The following is a 20,302-nucleotide window of genomic DNA, read 5'->3' as shown; positions in this document are numbered from 1 at the left end:
AAAAATCTCAACTTCTAAAGCACTTACATCAACTAAACTTTCCATAGTAATTTTCAGCACTATTCTGAAGGTTATAACAAAAGCATGTGTTCATATGTTGGTAATGGTGAGACATTTTCTTCTTAAAAACATGCTGAAAGTGCATTTTAAAGACCTGTAAATGTTTGATTCATGAGGCTGTTTAATGAAAAGGCTGTATCAAAAATCTGTTCTGAAAACAGATACAGATACTGACACTATTATGTTGTATAAAGAAAAGCAATTTTTTACGCCAAAATTCGACACACTGCAGATGACAAGGCTAACATTTTCAACTTATAGATAGTGAACTAGACACTTTGCCGGTTGATTACTGACATTAAAACAATAATTTTTTTTATTACAAATTTTTCAGAAATGTTTGAATAAATATGCAAATATGGCAATATTTAACTACTAAGTATGTGAACATTTTCATATTTCCTCACACAGGAGGCGACACTTAAAAAGACTAAACTATGTATTCCTGAATCCTACGTTTTATGGCTTCAAAACTCCTCCAACTTGGTTACATTCAAGCCATCGCCAAATGAGTTGACACAAAGTAGATTAAGCCTATTATCAGCTCCACAAAACGCTCTCTGTATTTCTCAGTATGGCAGCGTTTACAAACTGATACACACAGATGCACCAACAGTGTTGTTGTAATTATTCATAATTCCTTATGTGTGTATGTTTTTGTGTTTGTGCTATTCTCCTACAGTCAAACATCTTCTCAGCCAATCAGAGCGTCTCCTGGATAATGACGAGGCGAGGTCGTTTGTAGGATCAGAAAACAACAGAGAAACCTCAACACAGTGGAGCTCCGTGGTGCGTTTAAGGTCCTTTATGTTCATACTGTTGCTTCATCTTTACAGTAATTACCCTCAATCAGGGTTTAATGTCGCCCTCAATGTCCGTGATAATTAATCATCCTTATTCTGGAGAACGCTTGTTGTCAGAATAATTCTTTGTCAAAATCAGTGAAAATCTCCTCATGATCCACTACCTGTCTGTACTGTGTGTGCGCTGAAAAAAATCCAGTGGTAATACACAGCCTAGACTCGGTATATATGTAAACAAAGGGGGCTCACCGTAAGTAGCAACATGCCTGTTTTAGAGCCTAGGCTGTGTAAAGTACGGACAGGTAGCAGATCGTGAGGAGATATTCACTCCTTTTGACAAATTCATTTTGACAACAAGCGTTCTAAAGAATCACTCACTCCACCTTTAAAGTGGGATTCAAATAATCAAAATTTTTGCAGATGATCCTCAACCACTGTTTTTTGTTCTAAAGGAGAATCTTTGATCTATGTGTGGTATGATGCTGTATAAATAATAACTTATTTTATTTGTTTTGATTCGGTAGGAAGGATATTTGGGCTCCGATGGCGCGTCACAGTAAGCTCCAGAAGCAGGTGCTCTCTCTGTACCGTCAGTTCCTGCGAGCGGGTCGGGACAAGCCGGGTTTCATCCCCAGGATCCGAGACGAGTTCAAAGAAAACGCTCAGATCAAGAGAACGGACGTGATGCACATCGAGTATCTGTACCGGCGGGGACAGAGACAACTGGAGCAGCTACAGGACGTCAACACCAAACAGCTGGGCTCATTCTCCAAACCTGTGGACAAGAGCTGACCAATAACCTCTCAATAACAACACAAACAGCTCCGGAAAAAATTAAGAGACCACTCCAAATGTTCAGTGTCTCTTGTTTTACTATTTAGAGGCATATGTTTGAGACAATAAAAATATTGTCATTAAGAGCATTTTCATTAAGTAATGTAGAGAGGAAGATTTAAGAAAAATCCAGACTGGTTTCCTAATTATTTCTGCAGCTGTACATTAGCCCTGCGTTAAAAATAACATACTCTTTCTTTTTACTATACTACATGCTTAAGTACAGAAGAGTTTTAGGGCCATGGGAGAGAAAAAAAAACAGATGAGGAAGATTTTCTTTTCATTATGTCGATAAGTGTCAAGAATATAGACGAATACTGCAAAATGTAATTGGAGTTAGTGGGGCATTTGGGTATTTTGGGCATTCTGCATTTAACATGCATGTATTGAGACATCCTAAATCTTTTTCTGGCATACTAAATAGTATGGAAGTATGGGGATTGGATCTCAGGGCAGATATTATATATATAAAATACCTCTGAAAGACTGTCATACTCCTGCTGCCTTCAAGTGCAGTGGGAAAATTAATGTTAAGTGTGAAGAAAACATGAAGTGATCAAGATAAACGGCTGTAAATACGCTAATAAAAACAGTTTTCGAACGGGTCTTGTTTGTATTATGTTGAAATTAGCTTTTGATTTAAAAAAATCATATTGTTTTCCCTTTTATTATTGTATTACTTTTTTTTAATCATGCGAAATAAAGATTTCAATTATTAATTTGGTCATTAAGGTTGCTTCACTTTTTTAATGTTGTAATTGTTATAAATGGATAGGCTACAATTGCCAGTGTTTGCGTTTTAATCTACATTTAATAACCCATAATGACGGAGTGAATTTTTATTTTTTTATGAAACATGAAATCTCCTAGGCCTATTTATTGAGAAATAACAGCTTTGGATCTTCTTGGATAAGATTATTAGCTTTTTAAAAACCTGGATGACACAAAATATAGTCTGTTAAAAAAGAACAGTGATTTGTAAATAGGCCTACATACATTTTTAGTACCGAAAATTAAAGCTAGTCTCATGCGATTTAACAGATAATGATTGATCGAACAACCTAGTGGTAGCTAGAGTGAGCTAGGCTACTTAGCAGCACTAAAGCTGCCACATCAATTCATGTATAGGCCTATATTTTTTCACCCTACAATATCAAAGTTCAAAATATCAAATAGGCCTTTTAGCAGATGAAAATATTCCATTGAGCCTACCATTATCACAGTTGATTTCGTATCACTCAGTGGCATATCTAAAATGATGCTATAAACTACATTGTTCTGTGTGTAGTGTAGTACAGCCAGAACTATTATATTACTTTGTGTAGTTTTGTAGACGGCTTTGTTTTTGTTTATAGAGAACGGACGCCATCTTGTGGAGCCCCTGCGAACTTGAATCGTGCACCCCGAAATTATTCATCTTTAACGGCTCCGGTGGTTTGTGTTTGTTACATTAACAAACTCTGTTAAAATACGAGAATAACTTCTTTTTTATAATGTTTTTTAATTCACAAGAGTTTCCTACAGTAAGTGATCACGTGTCTATTTTACTCGTGTGCAAGTTGTTAAAAAGTGAAATTTGTCAAACATCTAAATATGAATGAATCTCGTAACTTCATAATCTCGCTTCAAAAATGATTTTATTTGTAATTCTTCAGTATTATATCGTTGCCACAGAGAGAGATGATAACAAATATTATGCTATAACCAGCTAGCCTAGAGTATCATTTATTATGTGTGTCAAATCTGCTGTGATCTGCCGTGGCCCGGTTTAAAGTATTTTATGGAACTTTGGTAGCCTACAAGTTAAGCTAGCTAACATTTAACGTCTGTCCGTTAGATGGCGGGTTGACATTACCGGATGGTTAGACGCTGCAGATGTGGGGCTCACTTGCCCGGAGGAGGCTCACCAATGTCGGATAGAGGAGGTGAGGTGTTGCTTGAAGTAGCGTCAGGCAAACAAGGAATCTGCTTATTAGCGCCCCACTATATAAATCCCCTATTAATTTTAACATTTCAGTGTCTGATGGAAACTTGTAACTGGACAAGTTACACAATAATAGACTATATAATAATGCTGCATTTATTTTTTGTAGAGCAGAGCATTTTAGATGAGACCACAAATCCCTAAACTAACCCATCTGGTAAATCCAAAACCAACAGAGACAATTTGACACCTAAAATATGAATTAAAAAATCATATTAGTTTAAAAAAAATTGATCCATCCCTCTCAAATCAATCTTATGAACCAACACACAAATGTATACGGCCATAATATGTCAGTCCACACAACCTTATCACAGTTTTTAAGGATGACTGTAATGCTACTGTCATTCATTCGATAGTGAGATTGATAAACAAAGACATAGTGATACATTGATTGAATTGGTGATGACAGCGTTCAATTTTGAATTAGAAAATAATTTTTGCTATACACTGAATATATTACATTCTACTGATCACCTGGACAAGCTACAGTTTATACAGGAGAAAGCAAAGTTTCTTAATTCTCACTGTCTTTCCAGTATTTTATTGAAACCATTTCTTCCCACTCCATCTTCACCACAGTGTGTGGAGTATTTCCCAGCTGATCCAGGGGCGCCCGGCGCAGTGCCAGACTTCAGGTTAAGGTAGGACTGTTTTTATTTGTTACTAATTTACTCTACTGCAGTGGACTTGTGGGCTTGTTAAAAACAGCAATGTGCAGGTTAAAAGTATAGCCACATTTATTCATTTCAGTTTCCTGGAATTTTTAAATATTTCAATGATTTTTTATTTTTCCAAACAAATATTTTTTTTTATCAGATTCTCGCCTCGGTGCAACGTGCAGTAGGCTATTAGCTGATACTGAGTCTAAACGGTATTTAAATCACTAGTTTTACTCCACATTTCACCATCTTAATCATCGTGAATTATTGCGTTAGTGCAAAATGATTGTGCAAACTTCACCCTTTTCGTGCTGTGGTGTTTTTCGTTCAGATGAAAAGACGAGACTTTTCTGCTGAATTTGTATCATAATACATGGTCGTGTGCGGCGTTCATTTTATACAAGAGGACACATCTGCTTCATTTGATCCACTATCAGCAGCAGCTTTTCTTATTGCCCTGTTGGATTCAGCTCAATAAAAACATGAACTGTGCACAGTAAGTCTTTTTTTTAAATATTGTTTTAACATTTGTTCCAAAGTATTCAGCTTAATGGTTTTGAAAGTTAGAATCAATGTGTGCGAAGTAGTTATTATTATAATGCAGCGCACAGCTATCTTTGAAAACCTGTCACTTGACAAGGCCTAAGTGAACATTTAGATCCATAAGCCTAGTTTCAGCTTGGTGACTGTGTTTGCTCTGCTAATTTATTTGTAATGTATTTTTACGTGGTTTAATGTTGGTGTGTTATGCTGTTTTGGGAGATACTGTAAGTAATATAAGGACAGATTAACCTGCAACCTAGTGCTGCAGGGCTTGTGCCTTCTCTCCACCAAACATATGATCTGATGGTGAAAGAATGCGCACAATTAAAACTAACACAGTCTACCAAACCAGTTCAAGCTTAAGTGACGTCATTAACAATAGGTCGGACAAAATATAAGAAAACTCTGTATTACACAATAAATCAAATTCAACAGCACGGCAAACTGCAGACTCAAAGATCAGTCAAACAATGATTTCTGCTCTAAAACAGTTTGAACAAAGATATTACTTTCATCAAGTACGAGTTTATGTAGAGCTGTTTTATTAGACTGCATTAGTTTTAGTTTGGTGTACCTCATCAGCTTGGAAATATTTATTGTATTTGAATATTCTGTCCTGCCAATTGTATTTTTTACCACAGGGTGGAAGTGTTGCCTTTTCACTCAGCATTGAACTAGGTTAAGTTTTGAAAATGCTCAAGGGGATGAGGGACACTATCTACACTGAACCCATGTTGGTTGGTGTTATTATAAACATAAACAAAAATTGTGGGTAACACTTTATAATAACTATCCGTTGTAACTCGTTAATAGATCATTAGTAAACTCTTAATTAATGATTATTAATGATTTGTTAAGTGTTTGTTAGCAGTTTGTTAAGGATTTATAACAATGGTAGATAGTTAATAGCTTAATAATTGAATCAGTTCATCTGGGACGAGGCTGAAATAGGCTATAGACTATACACAGTGCATGGGCAACTGAGGGCAGCCCCATTTTCAAATATTTTTAAATAAACTCAATACATACTGTGCATGCCATGGACTTGAACGTGACATGATCAGTTAATCTCGGATTACCTCCCAGATGAACTGATTCAATTATTAAGCTATTAACTATCTACCATTGTTATAAATCCTTAACAAACTGCTAACAAACACTTAACAAATCATTAATAATCATTAATTAAGAGTTTACTAATGATCTATTAACGAGTTACAACGGATAGTTATTATAAAGTGTTGCCAAATTGGGATATAAATTGTGAAAATGTAAATGTGAAAATTGTGTGCTATAATAACAGAAAATCATACTAATGCAGTTCTAATATGTTTTCCCAAATGACTATTTGTCTACATATAAATACACTGAAGTGTTGCCATTGTCAAGTTCAGATTGATACATTCAAATACATATATATCTAGAATGTTATTTAAAAGCAATGACCTTTGGGTTAAGATATCTGCTCAATAATCAGCATTAATATGTACTTTATCATCTTGGTTTACTAGGTTTTTATTGCAATTTTTTCTAATTTCTGTGTTTTTCTTTTTCTCCCTTGTGTTACCGTAAAACCTAGTGTGGTATTATATTAGGCTATTCAAGATGTGACTGATTAAAGCTGATACTTGGACATTACTTTCTGCTTTGGGTAAGTAAGTAAGTAAAGTAAGTAAACTTTATTTATATAGCGCCCTTCGCAGACCAGGGTCACAAAGCGCTTCACAATGGGAAGCAACAACAATTAAAAATATACATACATTTAAAAGGCCAATACAATACAATACAATACAGTGATAAAACATAGCAGCCCCAAGAACAAATTAGGCAAAAGCCTGTACAAATAAATAGGTCTTAAGTTGGCGTTTGAATGCGTCAACAGACTCAATAGAATGCAGAGAGATGGGAAGATCGTTCCAGAGCTTAGGAGCAACAGCCTGGAAGGATCGGTCACCTCTGGTCCGCAACCGAGTACGTGGCACCATCAGCAGTTTCTAGTATGAATACTCCTGTCATTTTTTGATGACCAATGCTTGTTTTGCTGTACCCTGATGTGTCACAAGAAACTTTGCAATATTATGACGTGAACACAGCTTCAGCTATAAATTGCTGAAAAAATAAACAGGTAAATAAAGATGTGGTTTAGTATGTCCTGTGCAGGTAAAAAAACATGGGACCTCTGAAGAGTTTTTCTGACAGCAGCATTAATGACAGTCAACACTGAACTACATGGGAACACTTTATTTATCTTTTATAATGGTTAACAAAGAAACCAAAAGATAAAATACAGAATTAACCAGGCTAAACATTTATACAGTTATAAAGCATTCATTGTTATTTGACATGTGACATGAGACATGAATCAAAGCATTTATTGTCTTTTGTCATTCTTCATTACTTCTATTCAAAGTCTGTAGCGTACTGTTTTCCGTTTTTAATTACAATTATGAGAAAAGAAAACAAAAAAGGCAAGTACTCCCAAAAAAACCAATACAACACAGCATCAATATCTTTTATCTGTTTGCTGTCTGTACATTTCCTGCCTCATTACGCATTTGTTATACAACTTCATCACCACTATTGTATGTGTTTATGTGAACAAAAATGTATAGTTACAAGTGATTTGACTACATTATTACATGACAAGCTACTATTATTTAAACAAAAAAAAGTTTTGTAGTAAACAAGACAAGGTGAATACTTATGTATATAATAGACAGTAATACAGTATATGGCTGAACTGCAATTCTTTATCCTAAGTAGAGTAAATAAGTTAATATTACTGTGTAACACTGAAGTAATAGATGTTGCCTATACTTCAGTGTCAGTAAATTTAAAACATATTTTACAGGCCTTGTAGTGTCTCTGGGCTCACCCTTGGCGAGTGTTTTGGCTCGGTCAACAAGAGCATTAACTTTACTTCCAGCCACATACAGTATCTGTTACCATGAGTGCTGCAGAGAGAAACCCTGCCCACTGTCTGCATATACAGACAGGTTCTCCACTGTTGCAAGAAAAAGGCTAACACACACTGTCTGCATATACTGTTGGATGAAATTGGCTTTTAAAAAGTAGGCATACCTGACCTAATAACTTGTGGCCAACCATTCCCTGAATTTGGTCACTCGCTCACTCCAGCCAAAAACTGTGACAACATTAGATGAGATGTTGCTGAAGTAAAGCAATAAAAGAAAAACAAAATATATATTTTTAACAAATGAAGGAAACACAAGCACTGAAAAACAAAGTAATAATCAGAATAATTACGTCATTACTGGTTTAATGTAAAAGTTGACCCCTTATTGCTGAACCAATATCCATCACCCCAAAAAATATTTTCTTCATAGCTTGATTTCAATACTTGTATTTTTGCGCTTATAGGCAGCATTTCAACAGCATCTCTTTGTAAGTATCTTAACAGTTATTAGAGGGAAACAATTTACACATTTATGGCCTAAATGCATCCACATTACGACACATCAGCAAAATACTTAGGATAAAAACAGTAACACTGGAAGGCCAGAACACCTACATTTATGAGAAACTTACCCAACATTAATGGAACATTATCAAGGGCTGGTGATGAAATGTCCAACCCTTGATAATGATGAAAAGGATCTTAGGGTTGTTTGACCATGGTAGCTGTATCCATCAGATCTAAAGGTGATGTCAGGGCTCTGAATGATTAGAGGGCCTACAAAATAAAACTACATGACACAATGGGCAGCTTTTCTATGACTTTTCCATCAGAGGAATGATTACAATTTCTAATCTCATGAAATTGAACAGGGCCCCTTCTCCTCTGGGGTCAAGAGTTTCTCCTTCAACTCATTTATTTCTTTTTCGTGTTTTTTCTGCAGTTCTTCTAATTCTTCTTTCTCATGACCGTCTTCATCTTCACGTGTACGTTGCTCCTTCAGCTGCTTCACTTCTTTTTCATGTTTCTTCTGCAGTTTATCTATTTTCCCTTTCTGTTCCTTTTCCAATTCTTTCAGAAGTTTTTGTTTGAACTCATCCAACTTTTTCTCATGTTCTTTCTGTAATTTATCAATTTCTTCCTTATGATTCTCTTTCTGTTTGTCTAAGAGGTTCTGTCACAAATCACCAATTTGTTTGTGATGTTTGACGGACAGCTCTTCCTTTTTCATTTTCTTATGTCCTTTGTTTTGGACAGGTTCCATGTCCAAGGCTTTCATTTTTTGGTCGTATTTTTTCTTAATTTTATCCATTTCTTCAGGGTTGTTTGACCATGGTAGCTGTATCCATCAGATCTAAAGGTGATGTCAGGGCTCTGAATGATTAGAGGGCCTACAAAATAAAACTACATGACACAATGGGCAGCTTTTCTGTGACTTTTCCATCAGAGGAATGATTACAATTTCTAATCTCATGAAATTGAACAGGGCCCCTTCTCCTCTGGGGTCAAGAGTTTCTCCTTCAACTCATTTATTTCTTTTTCGTGTTTTTTCTGCAGTTCTTCTAATTCTTCTTTCTCATGACCGTCTTCATCTTCACGTGTACGTTGCTCCTTCAGCTGCTTCACTTCTTTTTCATGTTTCTTCTGCAGTTTATCTATTTTCCCTTTCTGTTCCTTTTCCAATTCTTTCAGAAGTTTTTGTTTGAACTCATCCAACTTTTTCTCATGTTCTTTCTGTAATTTATCAATTTCTTCCTTATGATTCTCTTTCTGTTTGTCTAAGAGGTTCTGTCTCAAATCACCAATTTGTTTGTGATGTTTGACGGACAGCTCTTCCTTTTTCATTTTCTTATGTCCTTTGTTTTGGACAGGTTCCATGTCCAAGGCTTTCATTTTTTGGTCGTATTTTTTCTTAATTTTATCCATTTCTTCCGTCTCCTTCCTTTTGTTTTGGGCTGAAAGATCTTTTCTAAGTTTATCAACCTCTTTTTTGTGTGTTTCATGCATTTTCTTAATTTTTTTCCTGTTGTTTTTCTCTTTGGTCAGAAGTATCACTATCAATTTAGCCATTTCTTGTGTATGGTTGTTCTGCAGTTCATGCATATCCTGCCTCAGACTTTTTTCTGTGTGGGTTTGAAGATCCTTTAATAAGACATATTCTGCCTGCTTGTCCTCCACTTCCTTTATGGATTTGTCTAAGTCCTTGTCCATCCTCTCTCTGAATTCATTGAACTCTTCAGCTTTCTTTCTGGCCTCCTCTTCATACCTCTTCTCCATGCTCTCCAGTTCTGCCTTATATTTTTCCTCTAAATCGTTTTTCTCTTTCTCCTCTTGCTCCCTTCGGATTTGATCTTCTTTTCTTTCGTTTTCATATTTTTCTTTTTCCTGCTCATACTCTTCTTGTAGCTTTTTAAATCTTTCTTGCTCGTCCTTTATTTGTTCATCTTTTTGTTTCCATTGGTCCCACCATTCATTTAGTTTTTTCTCCCAATTTTTTCGTTCGTCTTTCATTTGTTCTCTGCTCTCCTTCAGCTGTCTATGAATGGTTTCCTTTTCCTCTGACTCTGATATTAATTTTTGCTCAGAAGCTTTAACTTTTTGTTCCCACTCCTGTCGTTGATTTTCTTCCTGTGTTTTTCTCCTCCTGTCGTCTTCTTCTCTCATTTCCTGTTCATTTTTTCTCTTCTCACGTTCCTTGTTGATGTTCTCCTCCATTTCTTTAAGTTGTTCTTCTATCAGTTTTCTCTCCTTTTCAATTTCCGCTCTCTGTTCTTCCTCAATCTCTTTTTTCTCTTTTCCCTCTTGTTCCCTTCTGATTCTGTCCTCTTCTTTTCTTTTCATTTCATAACTTTTTCTTTTCTGTTCATATTCTTGTTGTTGTTTCCTAAATCTTTCATTCTCCTCCTGTCGTCTCTGTTCTTCTTCTTTTTTTCGTTGGTCCCACATTTCTATTAGTTTTTTCTTTTCATTCTCTCGTTGTTTTCTCATTTCTTCCCTGCTCTCCTCCAGCTTTCTATCAATGATTTCCTTCGATTCTGACTCTGATCTTATTTTTTGCTCCAAAGCCTCAACTTCTTGTTTCCATGTCTGTCGTTGATTTTCTTCCTGTTGTTTTCTCTCCCTCTTTTCATCTTCTCTGAGTTTTTTTTCTTTCCTTCTCTCCTCACGTTCCTTGTTGATGTTTTCCTCCATTTCTTCAAGTTGGTTTTCTCTCAGTTTTCTCTGTTCATCATTTTCTGCTTGCTGGTCTTCCATTTTTCTTTTCATCTCTTTCAATTCTTCTTCATGTTTTATTTGAAGTTCCTCCCTCTCTCTCTGCATCTCTTCCTCCTTCTCCTTCAGGATCCTCTCCGTCTCTTTCTTTATTGCTGCCTCGGCCTCTTGCAGCATCTCATTGGTGAAGCAGCTGCCTCCATTTTCCTTCACCATGATGTCAATCTTGGTTATCAGCTCACTGACTTGATTGTGGTTTTGTTTATCAAAGTTATTGAACACATGGTATCTTCCTCCACAGTCAGCGATCAGTTTCTTGAAGGAATCATCACATTTCTCTTCAATGTATTTTTCAATGGATATTTCATCGTTTACCAGGGAATCTCCTCTTGTGAAAAGAATGATGATGAACTTTTCAGAAGTCATCCCAAAAGTTTCCCTTATTAGTTTTAACGTCTTCTTTTCCTCTTCTGTCAATCTGCCGATTTGTAAAACCAACAGGAAGACATGTGGTCCTGGAGCCAGAAGGCTGATGCATTTCATCATCTCTTCATTAACCTCTTCACTGTTCAATGTTGTGTCAAACAGACCCGGTGTGTCAACCACAACCACATGACGACCATCCACCTCACTCTGTTCTTTCTGACAACATTTGGTGACAGATGTTTGGGCTGTTTCAGCTTTAAACACCTTTCTTCCCAGAATGGTGTTTCCTGAAGAGCTCTTTCCTCTTCCAGTCTTCCCTATCAGCACAATCCTGAGACTCTCTGGGCTCTGCTTCTGATCATCACCTGCAAAATAATAAGACCCGGAGTTATTTTGATACATAAATAGTACATTTTCCAAGTTTTAATGTCTCTATTCTGTTAGAAATATTCAGTTGTCTCCTGGTTTTACCAAATATGTCAATTGAATGTGGGTCTGAGTTGTGTTGTAATTAACGTGGCGCATCCACCTTTACAAATTAATTCCCGATACAGATAAATCCAGCATAATGTCAATGCCCTCACTGGTTTATGACCCATGTGAGTATCATTCATTTCATCATTAACCATCTGGAATCAGTGTGTGACAGAGTCGGAATATGCTAGTTTAGCCACTACCACAGAAACAAGCAAGTCACCCCGGATTTCATGTCATCTACTAGAAAATGTTGCGAAAATGTAACAAGTACCACGAGTTTTGTGATGATTGGACAGTTGGTCTAACAGTTATGGCAAATTAGCAGCTAAGCCCCGTACCTGCTACGGTATAAACTCAAGGTATATTGTTCTGTAGGACTGATAGTCAAGAAAGAAAATACTTTTAAAATTACTTACATGTCGTGCTCTTTGTTTCCAGGTTATTTAGTTCAGCCTGCAGTCTTATGATGCGCTCCTCTTGTTGTTTTATTTGATCTATTCTGGCTTTTGCAAAGATGCCTGTTGTATAACAGCATAGTTCATCGTTATTGGGTCTTATCTTGTCCACAGCCTCCAACAGCTTTGGGATCTGCTGCTTGTCCTTGATGTTGAGAACGAAATATCTTCCTCCACATCTCCGACAGAGCTCCTGGATCTCGTTCTTTTTCTCTACAACGTTTTCAACATCTGGAGCTGTCGGATCTGACTCCACAATGAACAGAATCATAGTGAAGTCATCGACTCGAGAACTGAATGTGTTCTGGATGTTTTTTAACTCTGCCTTGTCTTCATCAGTGAGGGGACCAAGAGGTAGGACCAGGATGAAGGCATGAACGCCCTCAGGATCACAGAGGAAGATACACCTGAGTGATTCCTCCATCACTGCCTCTTGAGGTTTCCCATAAAAGGCAGGCAGCTCCACCAGGGTAACCCAACGTCCAATCACCTCTCCCTGATGTTTAACACACTTGTTGGAGACTGAATGAAGCTCTGTCTGACCTAAAATGGCCTTCACTACGGAAGTCTTCCCTGCTCCTCTTCTCCCACACAGAACCAGGTTCAGAGATGGTTTGGGATTATTAAACTCTGTCACGAGACCAACCTCTTCAGTTGACTTCAGATGCTCCCCATTGTTATCCTGTACTACTTGACCCAACCGTGTTAACAGCTCTGATAGTTCAAGGTTCTTCCTCTTCAAGTATCTGTATCTACATTTTCGGATCACGTCTTTTAATAGAGGGTTCTTCATGTGTTGCTCCATAAAACCCTCCACCCTGGGTGTTGATATCAGAACCATTGAATGGTCAAACCACCGATGACTGACGAGTTGAAGGACTGAATAGAGCTTCTCTCTTTGTTTCTCAGTTAAGTCTTCAGGCTGTAGGACCAGCAGGAACACATGAGGTCCAGGATCACAGAGACGAACACAGTTTTCTATATCTTCTGTCAGTTTCTGTTGGTAGATTTTGGGACGCAGCAGATCTGGGGTGTTGACAACAACAATTTTCTTCCCCTCCAACGTTCCACTGATTCTCAGACCTCTTCCAGGTGCTTGGTTGAATTTGGTCCCTCCAAGTATGAAGTTCCCAACTGAACATCTCTCAGACAAGCTGTTCCCCAGCAGAATGACCCTCAGCTCAGACACTGTGAAAAACAAGGATTTAGAAAAGGCAACTAAACACAGGCTTGTATCTATTCAATGATAGTTTCAATGCTGTTTAACGTCAGGCGTTTAGTCACAATAAGACAACACAATTCAGTTAGACTTACTGTTAGGTGGCAGGAGCCCATAGCTGCTACTTCGCTTCAGGGGGAGCAGATCATCTGGGATTGGAAGGACACAGCATTCGTTCACTCATATACTTAATCACATGTAACATTTAGTAGCATAAACAGTCCAATCCATTTGTATTTTTGTTTATACTAAGCGGTGTATGCGGAAGGCTGAGACTGGCCACAGGTAATTCAAGTTTGTGCCAGTAAGTACAGGGGTTGGGATGGTGATCAGTACAGTCACTATGATGAGTTTAGGGGAGATGTTGCTGTAGCAGAAGTCAGCTTTGTACTGTTGACGGATGGGGCCGGATGGTTTTTTTTTTCTCCAAATACATAAATGCTAACTTAAAACATATATCCCTTAAACTCTGGACTAAACTGAGATTTTTTCCACAGCTTAAGTTTGCCGCCAGACAGCCATTCATTTTCATTTTTTTGTGTGTAATATGCAGTAGCTGATTGGTGGAGTGATACAAAAATAAACGGCTTGCTGGCGGTAAACTAAAGCTGTGGGAAAAAAAATCTCAGTTTAGTGTACAATTGAAACGGATATGAATGTTTAAGGTTAGCATTAACATGTGGAGGAAAAAAAAAGTTTTTACTACTGGCCCGTCTGCAACAGTACAAGGCTTACTTCTGCTACAGCCACGTCTCCCACAAACGGTGTGCAGGCCGGGTGCAGACAGCAGATTAAACATGGATGCCGTCTCGCAGCAGCATTACGGCCAAGCCGACGCTGAACTGTGGCAGAAATCGAAAGCAGCGTCTGCTATATGGCGATATTGAGGATTTAGGTACGGGGACGTTGAACACATGGAAGAAGAACTGTGCAAAGCTAGGAAAGGTAAAGTTGCTACGCCGCTCATGGCAACCAGTGGCAACACGCCCAGTCTCTAAACACCTTTGATAGCACAGATAAGTCAGATGAATGCACGCTGCATTTCCCTGGTTTTTCACAGACCCAAAGCCCTTTACAATGTTTTGTACACATTCACCCAATCACACACATTCATACACAGATGGCAGAAGCTTCCACGCAAGGTGCAAGTTTACTATCGGGAGCAATTTAAAACTATCAATTATCACAAATTTTCCTTGAAAACCAGTAGTATCATAATACCATTTATTAATTATATCGCAAATTGCGATTCGCAACAGCGTCGCAAAACGCAGTATTGGCCACTTTAATAGCAATGGCACAAATTCTCCAAATCATGGAGCACTAGCATAAACAAAGACAACCAATCTTTAATTGAGCTTTGGACAGTCAGACCTGGTCTGAATGAACCTCAGGATAATTAGACCAAAGTCAGAATTGGTGGACCTACACAAACTGAGAGAGAAACTTTAAACAGCAGCATGATTATCCAACAATTAAAAAGCAGTGCTATGGAAAAGAGCAGGAAAACGTGTAACAGAGCTGATAGAGAGAAGATCCGATTACGACAGTTCAACTAATTAAAAAAACAAAACGCAACACTAATGTAAAATAAGTTGAAGTCCTCAGTGCCATTAAAATATCATATGAGTATATGTCTATTTGCCTATTTAAAACTAAAAAGGTCTATAATATTGTGCAGAGTGAAAATTAAAAAATGTGAAATGCAACACAAAATGAGACAAAGTCAAATGAACAGTGTGGCTGTGAATTCAACATCATTAACGAAAAGTGCATTTATTGTAAATAAGAGCTTTCAAACCATTAACAGTTACCTACATTTAAATATCAGTAAATGAAGAGAGTTGCATACAAACAAATCTGCAGTAGAAGCTATAAACATACTGGGTCATTAGTTAATGTTAGAGTACCACCTGCTGGACAAAACATAGAACACACAAAAGGCTCATAATGTTTCTCCTACAGCAAACCATCCATTATGGTGACTGTTATTATACAGGAGATGGACACAATAACAGGAACACTTGTTTGCAACATGATGGAGCTTCTGAAGCTCATAATTGTATTATTTAATGACACTGCCGTGTCTGAAGTTCCCAATTTTTGTACATGCAATCGAACGCAGAAGGCAAGCCTGAGCGAGTGCTCTCACTGCATGTGGCAACAGCTGTAGAGATACAGAATCTCTCTGTCTGCACTTCTCATAACTTCTGGGTCACAATGTTGGATCAGAACACACAGAGAAAGCATTTTGCAGGTAAGAACTGCCAATATACAGACTTCATACAGTCAATAATGTTCAGTTTGGAAAGAAACTCTGGCCCAGAAATACCTGCAACTACATTTACGGCCACTAAGGAGCCGGATTATAAATGTAAGGTTATTAAGACATACATCATTTAAAATCCCTATATAAATACAAGTTGTATACAATATTTAATCCACCGGACATAGAGTGTCAATTGAAGCAACAGTGAATCACTGGTAGAGAAAAGTAATATGGCAGCATGTGCAAACAACAATCCACTAAATTTAGGTTGTCATCACCAAGTGGGACTCTCTTGGCCCAGCACCCTTAAACAGAAAAAACTAAATCAAATTTAGGCAAATTTAAAATGTAAGAGAATATTCAATTAAAACAGCATTTTAAATTAGTCTCCTAAATCAAATCAGAGGGCCAGTGAAGCACCATGGGAATGTGGTTTACGCAGACAAAGAAGGGGCAGGGTTTCTGTGTTTCTGATTTGCTTGTATTTATGATTGAGGATATCTTAAAGATTTATTTTTAACAAAACAAGCGAAAAAAAAGACATCCTGCCTTGTGCTGAGACTCTTGCGTTGGTAAAAAAAAAAAAGGTTAGGCACACCCAGCCAGGTGCATGCTGGTCCTGCCTTTATAACCTAAGGTGTCCACAGATTTACACATACAAATACATTAAAATACTAGTAATTCAAAAACTAATCAACTATTCCTAACATGCACCTGAAACACCTGAAATTAGGGATGCACCGAAATGAAAATTCTTGGCCGAAACCGAATACCGAAAGAGGCTTTTGCAGTTTTGTTTATTTATTTATTTATTTAGCCAAGTCTTTCAACATTCTGGTAGTTTGGTCAGTCTGTTTAATGTCAATTTTCAGTCTGAAAAGGGGCAGGGTTTCTGTGTTTCTAATTTGCTCATCCTTATGATTGAGGATATATGTTTGGTTTATTTTGAACCAAACAGGCAAACAAAAGCACAAAAGGACATCCTGCCTTGTGCTGACTCTCTTGCTTTGGTAAAAAAGAAAGAAAAGGGTAAGCACACCCAGGTGCATGCTGCTGGTCCTATACCTTTATAACCTTTTGGCCTTTTTTGTAATTTTTTAGTCAATAAACCGTAGTTTCCAGAAACTGTCTGCATTTGGGTCCTACCTGCCTGCCTGCCATTGCTAACCATAACAAGCGTCTAAATATAAGTTATCTTTTGTTGGCAAAGGTTTACAGAGAACAAGTTTTTCCAGTTATCCACACCTAGCTACACCGACGCGCCAAGCTACACACCCACACCCATACGCACACCCACAACGACACACACACACACACACACACACACACACACACACACACACACACACACACACACACACACACACACACACACACACACACAGAGTAGAAAGTTTAGTTACTATTAATTCTATTAATATTTTATATGCTTGTATTACATACAAGGCAACACATTCTAAAAATGCTCACACAGAGTCCATTGTTTCTTGTTATTGTTCATACGAGTGTTTCCTTTACCATGTAGCATACTAGACACTTAATAAATTAGTTAATACCATTTAAGGACCTCCAGGCAGACACCAAGAGACTGGGCAACCCGGACCTGGTCGCAGATAGAAAAGAACGCCAGTGACCGTGAACTCTGGAGGTCCCTTGTCGACGGCCTATACCCCAGTAGGGGTGTAAGGCGTAAGTAAGTAAGTAAGTATTTAAGCATCAAGGCCCCCTGAGCTGTTTTGCCTTTGAAAATGTGCTTTGATAATAACTTTTTAGAAATTACAGTAAAGTTGAAATATAAACAAAGGAAAAAAACAAAAGAAAAAAAATGCGAGAGAGCTCAGATATACAGTTCTCCTTATTTAACGTATGAGTAATGTATGCACAGTAAAAAAAAATACTTAAACAATGTTTGCAAACTAAGCCTCAATCAAAAACGTTTTTTTGAAAATCTCTTGTCATGCAGACAGTGTGTTATTCACTATAATAAAATCTGACTCACCTGATGCTGCAGCCGCCATGATGTCACTCTGCTGCAAACCTCAGAGTTGAATTACCTGAAGAGCATTAAGAACCTACAGGAGAAATTATTACAATTTAAATGAGAGCAGGTCACTTCAGTTGGGATTCAAACTAACCCTCCCTCTGATAACAAGTAATAATCCCTAAAATTAAAGTTTTTTTTCCAACTCTGTCAACATAATTGTTCCATTATAGCCTTTGTCACAAAACAGATTTAGGTGTCAGTGAATGTGAATAAATACAATTCAATTTTAATAGGCCAATAGTTGAGGTTCTTTAACATTTTGCCCTTAAAAAGTAATAAACTAAAGTTGTGTCTAATGTAGGCTAAATCTGATGATTGTGTAACTCCTCTTCTGTCTTTGTTCAGTTTAACCACTGGAATTTAAAATGGCGACATCACATTTGATATACGATAAACATAGTATACTTGTAGATGTATCCCAAATACTAAACACATGAAGATAATAGAACAAAACAAAATAATAAAATAGCCTATACAAACACATAGGCCTAACGTTTTGTTTTGCCCAACGTTTCTAACTTAAACACCTGGCTGTTGGCCAACTCACCTGCGCATTTACCTGAAGTCATTTATCTTGAGCTAATAGTGTGTCAGTGTTTATAATTTCTGTATTTGAGTAGAATGTAAACCTGAATAAAACTCCTCACATATATGATAATAATGTGAACACATGTCACACACACGGACGTCACTAGTAAACTAATTGCAGTGCAATGTTTTCAGCTCCGTCAGTGAAGTTAATCCGTGATAAAAAAAACAAAACAAGCTGTGAATGGAGTCTGACACTCACCTGAGGACGATCGTTTACATTTTCAGCAGCACCGATGATGTCAAGCAGCTGTCTCGTGCTGAAAATTAATTTCTAATAGTTCTTATATTTAACCGAAACTTGTGGATGGCAGGCTACTTGACTTATTTTCTGAATGTCTATTTCCCTCCTTTACAGCCGAGGTTCGCTTGTCCGTCGTTTAATTGCCTCCAGTCCAAGACGATGAAAGTGAAAGTAAAAAAACTCTCAAGGCTGACGTTTAAAAAAACCGCAGTATGACCGACAAATGTCTTTAGAAATCTATAAATATTTGACACTGAGAAGTGCAATTGTGGAAAACCTGGTTTGATTGAGTCCCATTTTTAAACAGCTATGGGACATTTTGTCTTATTAAAACTGTACGTTCTGAAGTTCATATTTAACTAATTAAAAAAACAAAACGCAACACTTAATGTAAAATAAGTTGGAGTCCTCAGTGCCATACAATTTTATATGAGTTATATGTGTAATTGCTTATCTAAAACTAAAAAGGGCTAAAATATTGTGCAGAGTGATACAATTAAAAAATGTGACACAAATTGAGACATAGTAAAATGAACAGTGTGGCTGTGAATTGGACATCATTAACCAAAATTAAATTTATTGTAAATCTACTTAAAGCCTAAAGGTTCACAAGTTTCAAAAGCATTAACAGTTGGCCTACATGTAAATATCAGTAAATGAAGATATGTGCATGCAAACAGATCTGCAGTAGAAGCTCTAAAACAGACCGGTTCAGTAGTTAATGTTAGAGCATCACCTACTGGACAAAACACAGAACACACAACAAGAGTATCTTCATAGTGGATCTCTCCTACAGCAAACATTAAAACAAAGAAATTCGTTTGCAACATGATGGAACGTTTTGAATCTCATAATGTTTTTATTTAGTGACGCTGGGTTGTTGATTTGGCTCAGTACTTGTTGGAGGCTGCATTTTGTTGTTTTGCTCAACAGACCTTAGAAACCAGAAAAATAGAAAGGTGTGTAGGCCTACAAGGAAAAAAGCTTACAGTGGTCTTTAAATTTTTTTTTTTTTTTAAATGGATAGTACTGCACTGTAATGCCAGGTGTTTATGATACTTTCCAACCAGCAGCCCAAAGTACAGATATAGTTATAATTTAGTGAACACAAAAAGAAAGTAATGTATTAATTTGAGCCAAAAAATAACATTTGACACTCTCAGAGTATGTCTACACTACAACTCAAAAGAGGTGAGGAAAAAATGAGGAGGACGGTTTTTTTTCATTATCGACTTTGAGAAAAAATTCAAAATGTCAAGAATAAAGTTGATATACAATGACGAACATAACTTGACAGATCAAGACTTAAGTACTGTTGAAAAGATATTAACGTGAGAAGATATTTCCTTTCCCCCCCACACTCACACGCATAAAAACCACTCTGTATCAGTGTGAAATGAAGGATAAAGGTTTTTTACCTATCGACATACATCTGATCATGTGCTCATGTTCAGAAGTCCCCACCCCCCTGCTTGTCCTTCACTTTCAATTTAATCGTCTTGGTGAAAGGAAAAACATTTTTAGGTGAGTAACACAACTTAAACTAAATTCAAACTAACACCTT

At 37.1% G+C, this 20,302-nt stretch overlaps 2 protein-coding genes across 3 annotated transcripts in view; one reads left to right on the top strand and one right to left on the bottom strand.

Annotated features, from left to right (window-relative positions):
* The window catches only part of sdhaf1 (succinate dehydrogenase complex assembly factor 1), a 2,852-nt gene extending 611 nt beyond the window's left edge, over nucleotides 1–2,241 (top strand). Inside the window, exons 2-3 of one of the 2 annotated variants that reach the window (XM_080052182.1) lie at nucleotides 743–849; nucleotides 1,388–2,241. In XM_080052182.1, the coding sequence (XP_079908308.1) occupies nucleotides 1,407–1,655 (249 nt within the window). In that variant the 5' untranslated portion in view covers nucleotides 743–849; nucleotides 1,388–1,406 and the 3' untranslated portion in view covers nucleotides 1,656–2,241. Of the gene's footprint in view, nucleotides 1–742; nucleotides 861–1,387 lie in introns of both variants that reach the window. The other variant, XM_080052183.1, reaches the window with a different exon arrangement.
* A 4,358-nt stretch (nucleotides 2,242–6,599) lies between these two features.
* LOC307262483 (uncharacterized protein) lies at nucleotides 6,600–18,863 on the bottom strand. Its single transcript, XM_080043373.1, has 5 exons — nucleotides 18,697–18,863; nucleotides 17,862–17,934; nucleotides 13,689–13,742; nucleotides 12,336–13,562; nucleotides 6,600–11,807 (listed from the first exon to the last, which is right to left on the bottom strand). Exons 2-5 carry the CDS (start codon nucleotides 17,878–17,880, stop codon nucleotides 9,274–9,276), a joined length of 3,834 nt encoding a protein of 1,277 aa, XP_079899499.1. The 5' UTR covers nucleotides 17,881–17,934; nucleotides 18,697–18,863; the 3' UTR covers nucleotides 6,600–9,273.
* Nucleotides 18,864–20,302: the final 1,439 nt, after the last annotated feature.

This window comes from Ammodytes marinus (assembly GCF_949987685.1).
Source record: "Ammodytes marinus genome assembly, chromosome: 2".
Lineage (NCBI taxonomy): Eukaryota > Metazoa > Chordata > Actinopteri > Uranoscopiformes > Ammodytidae > Ammodytes > Ammodytes marinus.
Note: the sequence above shows the minus strand (reverse complement) of the source record. Positions and strands in the feature narration are given on the sequence as shown.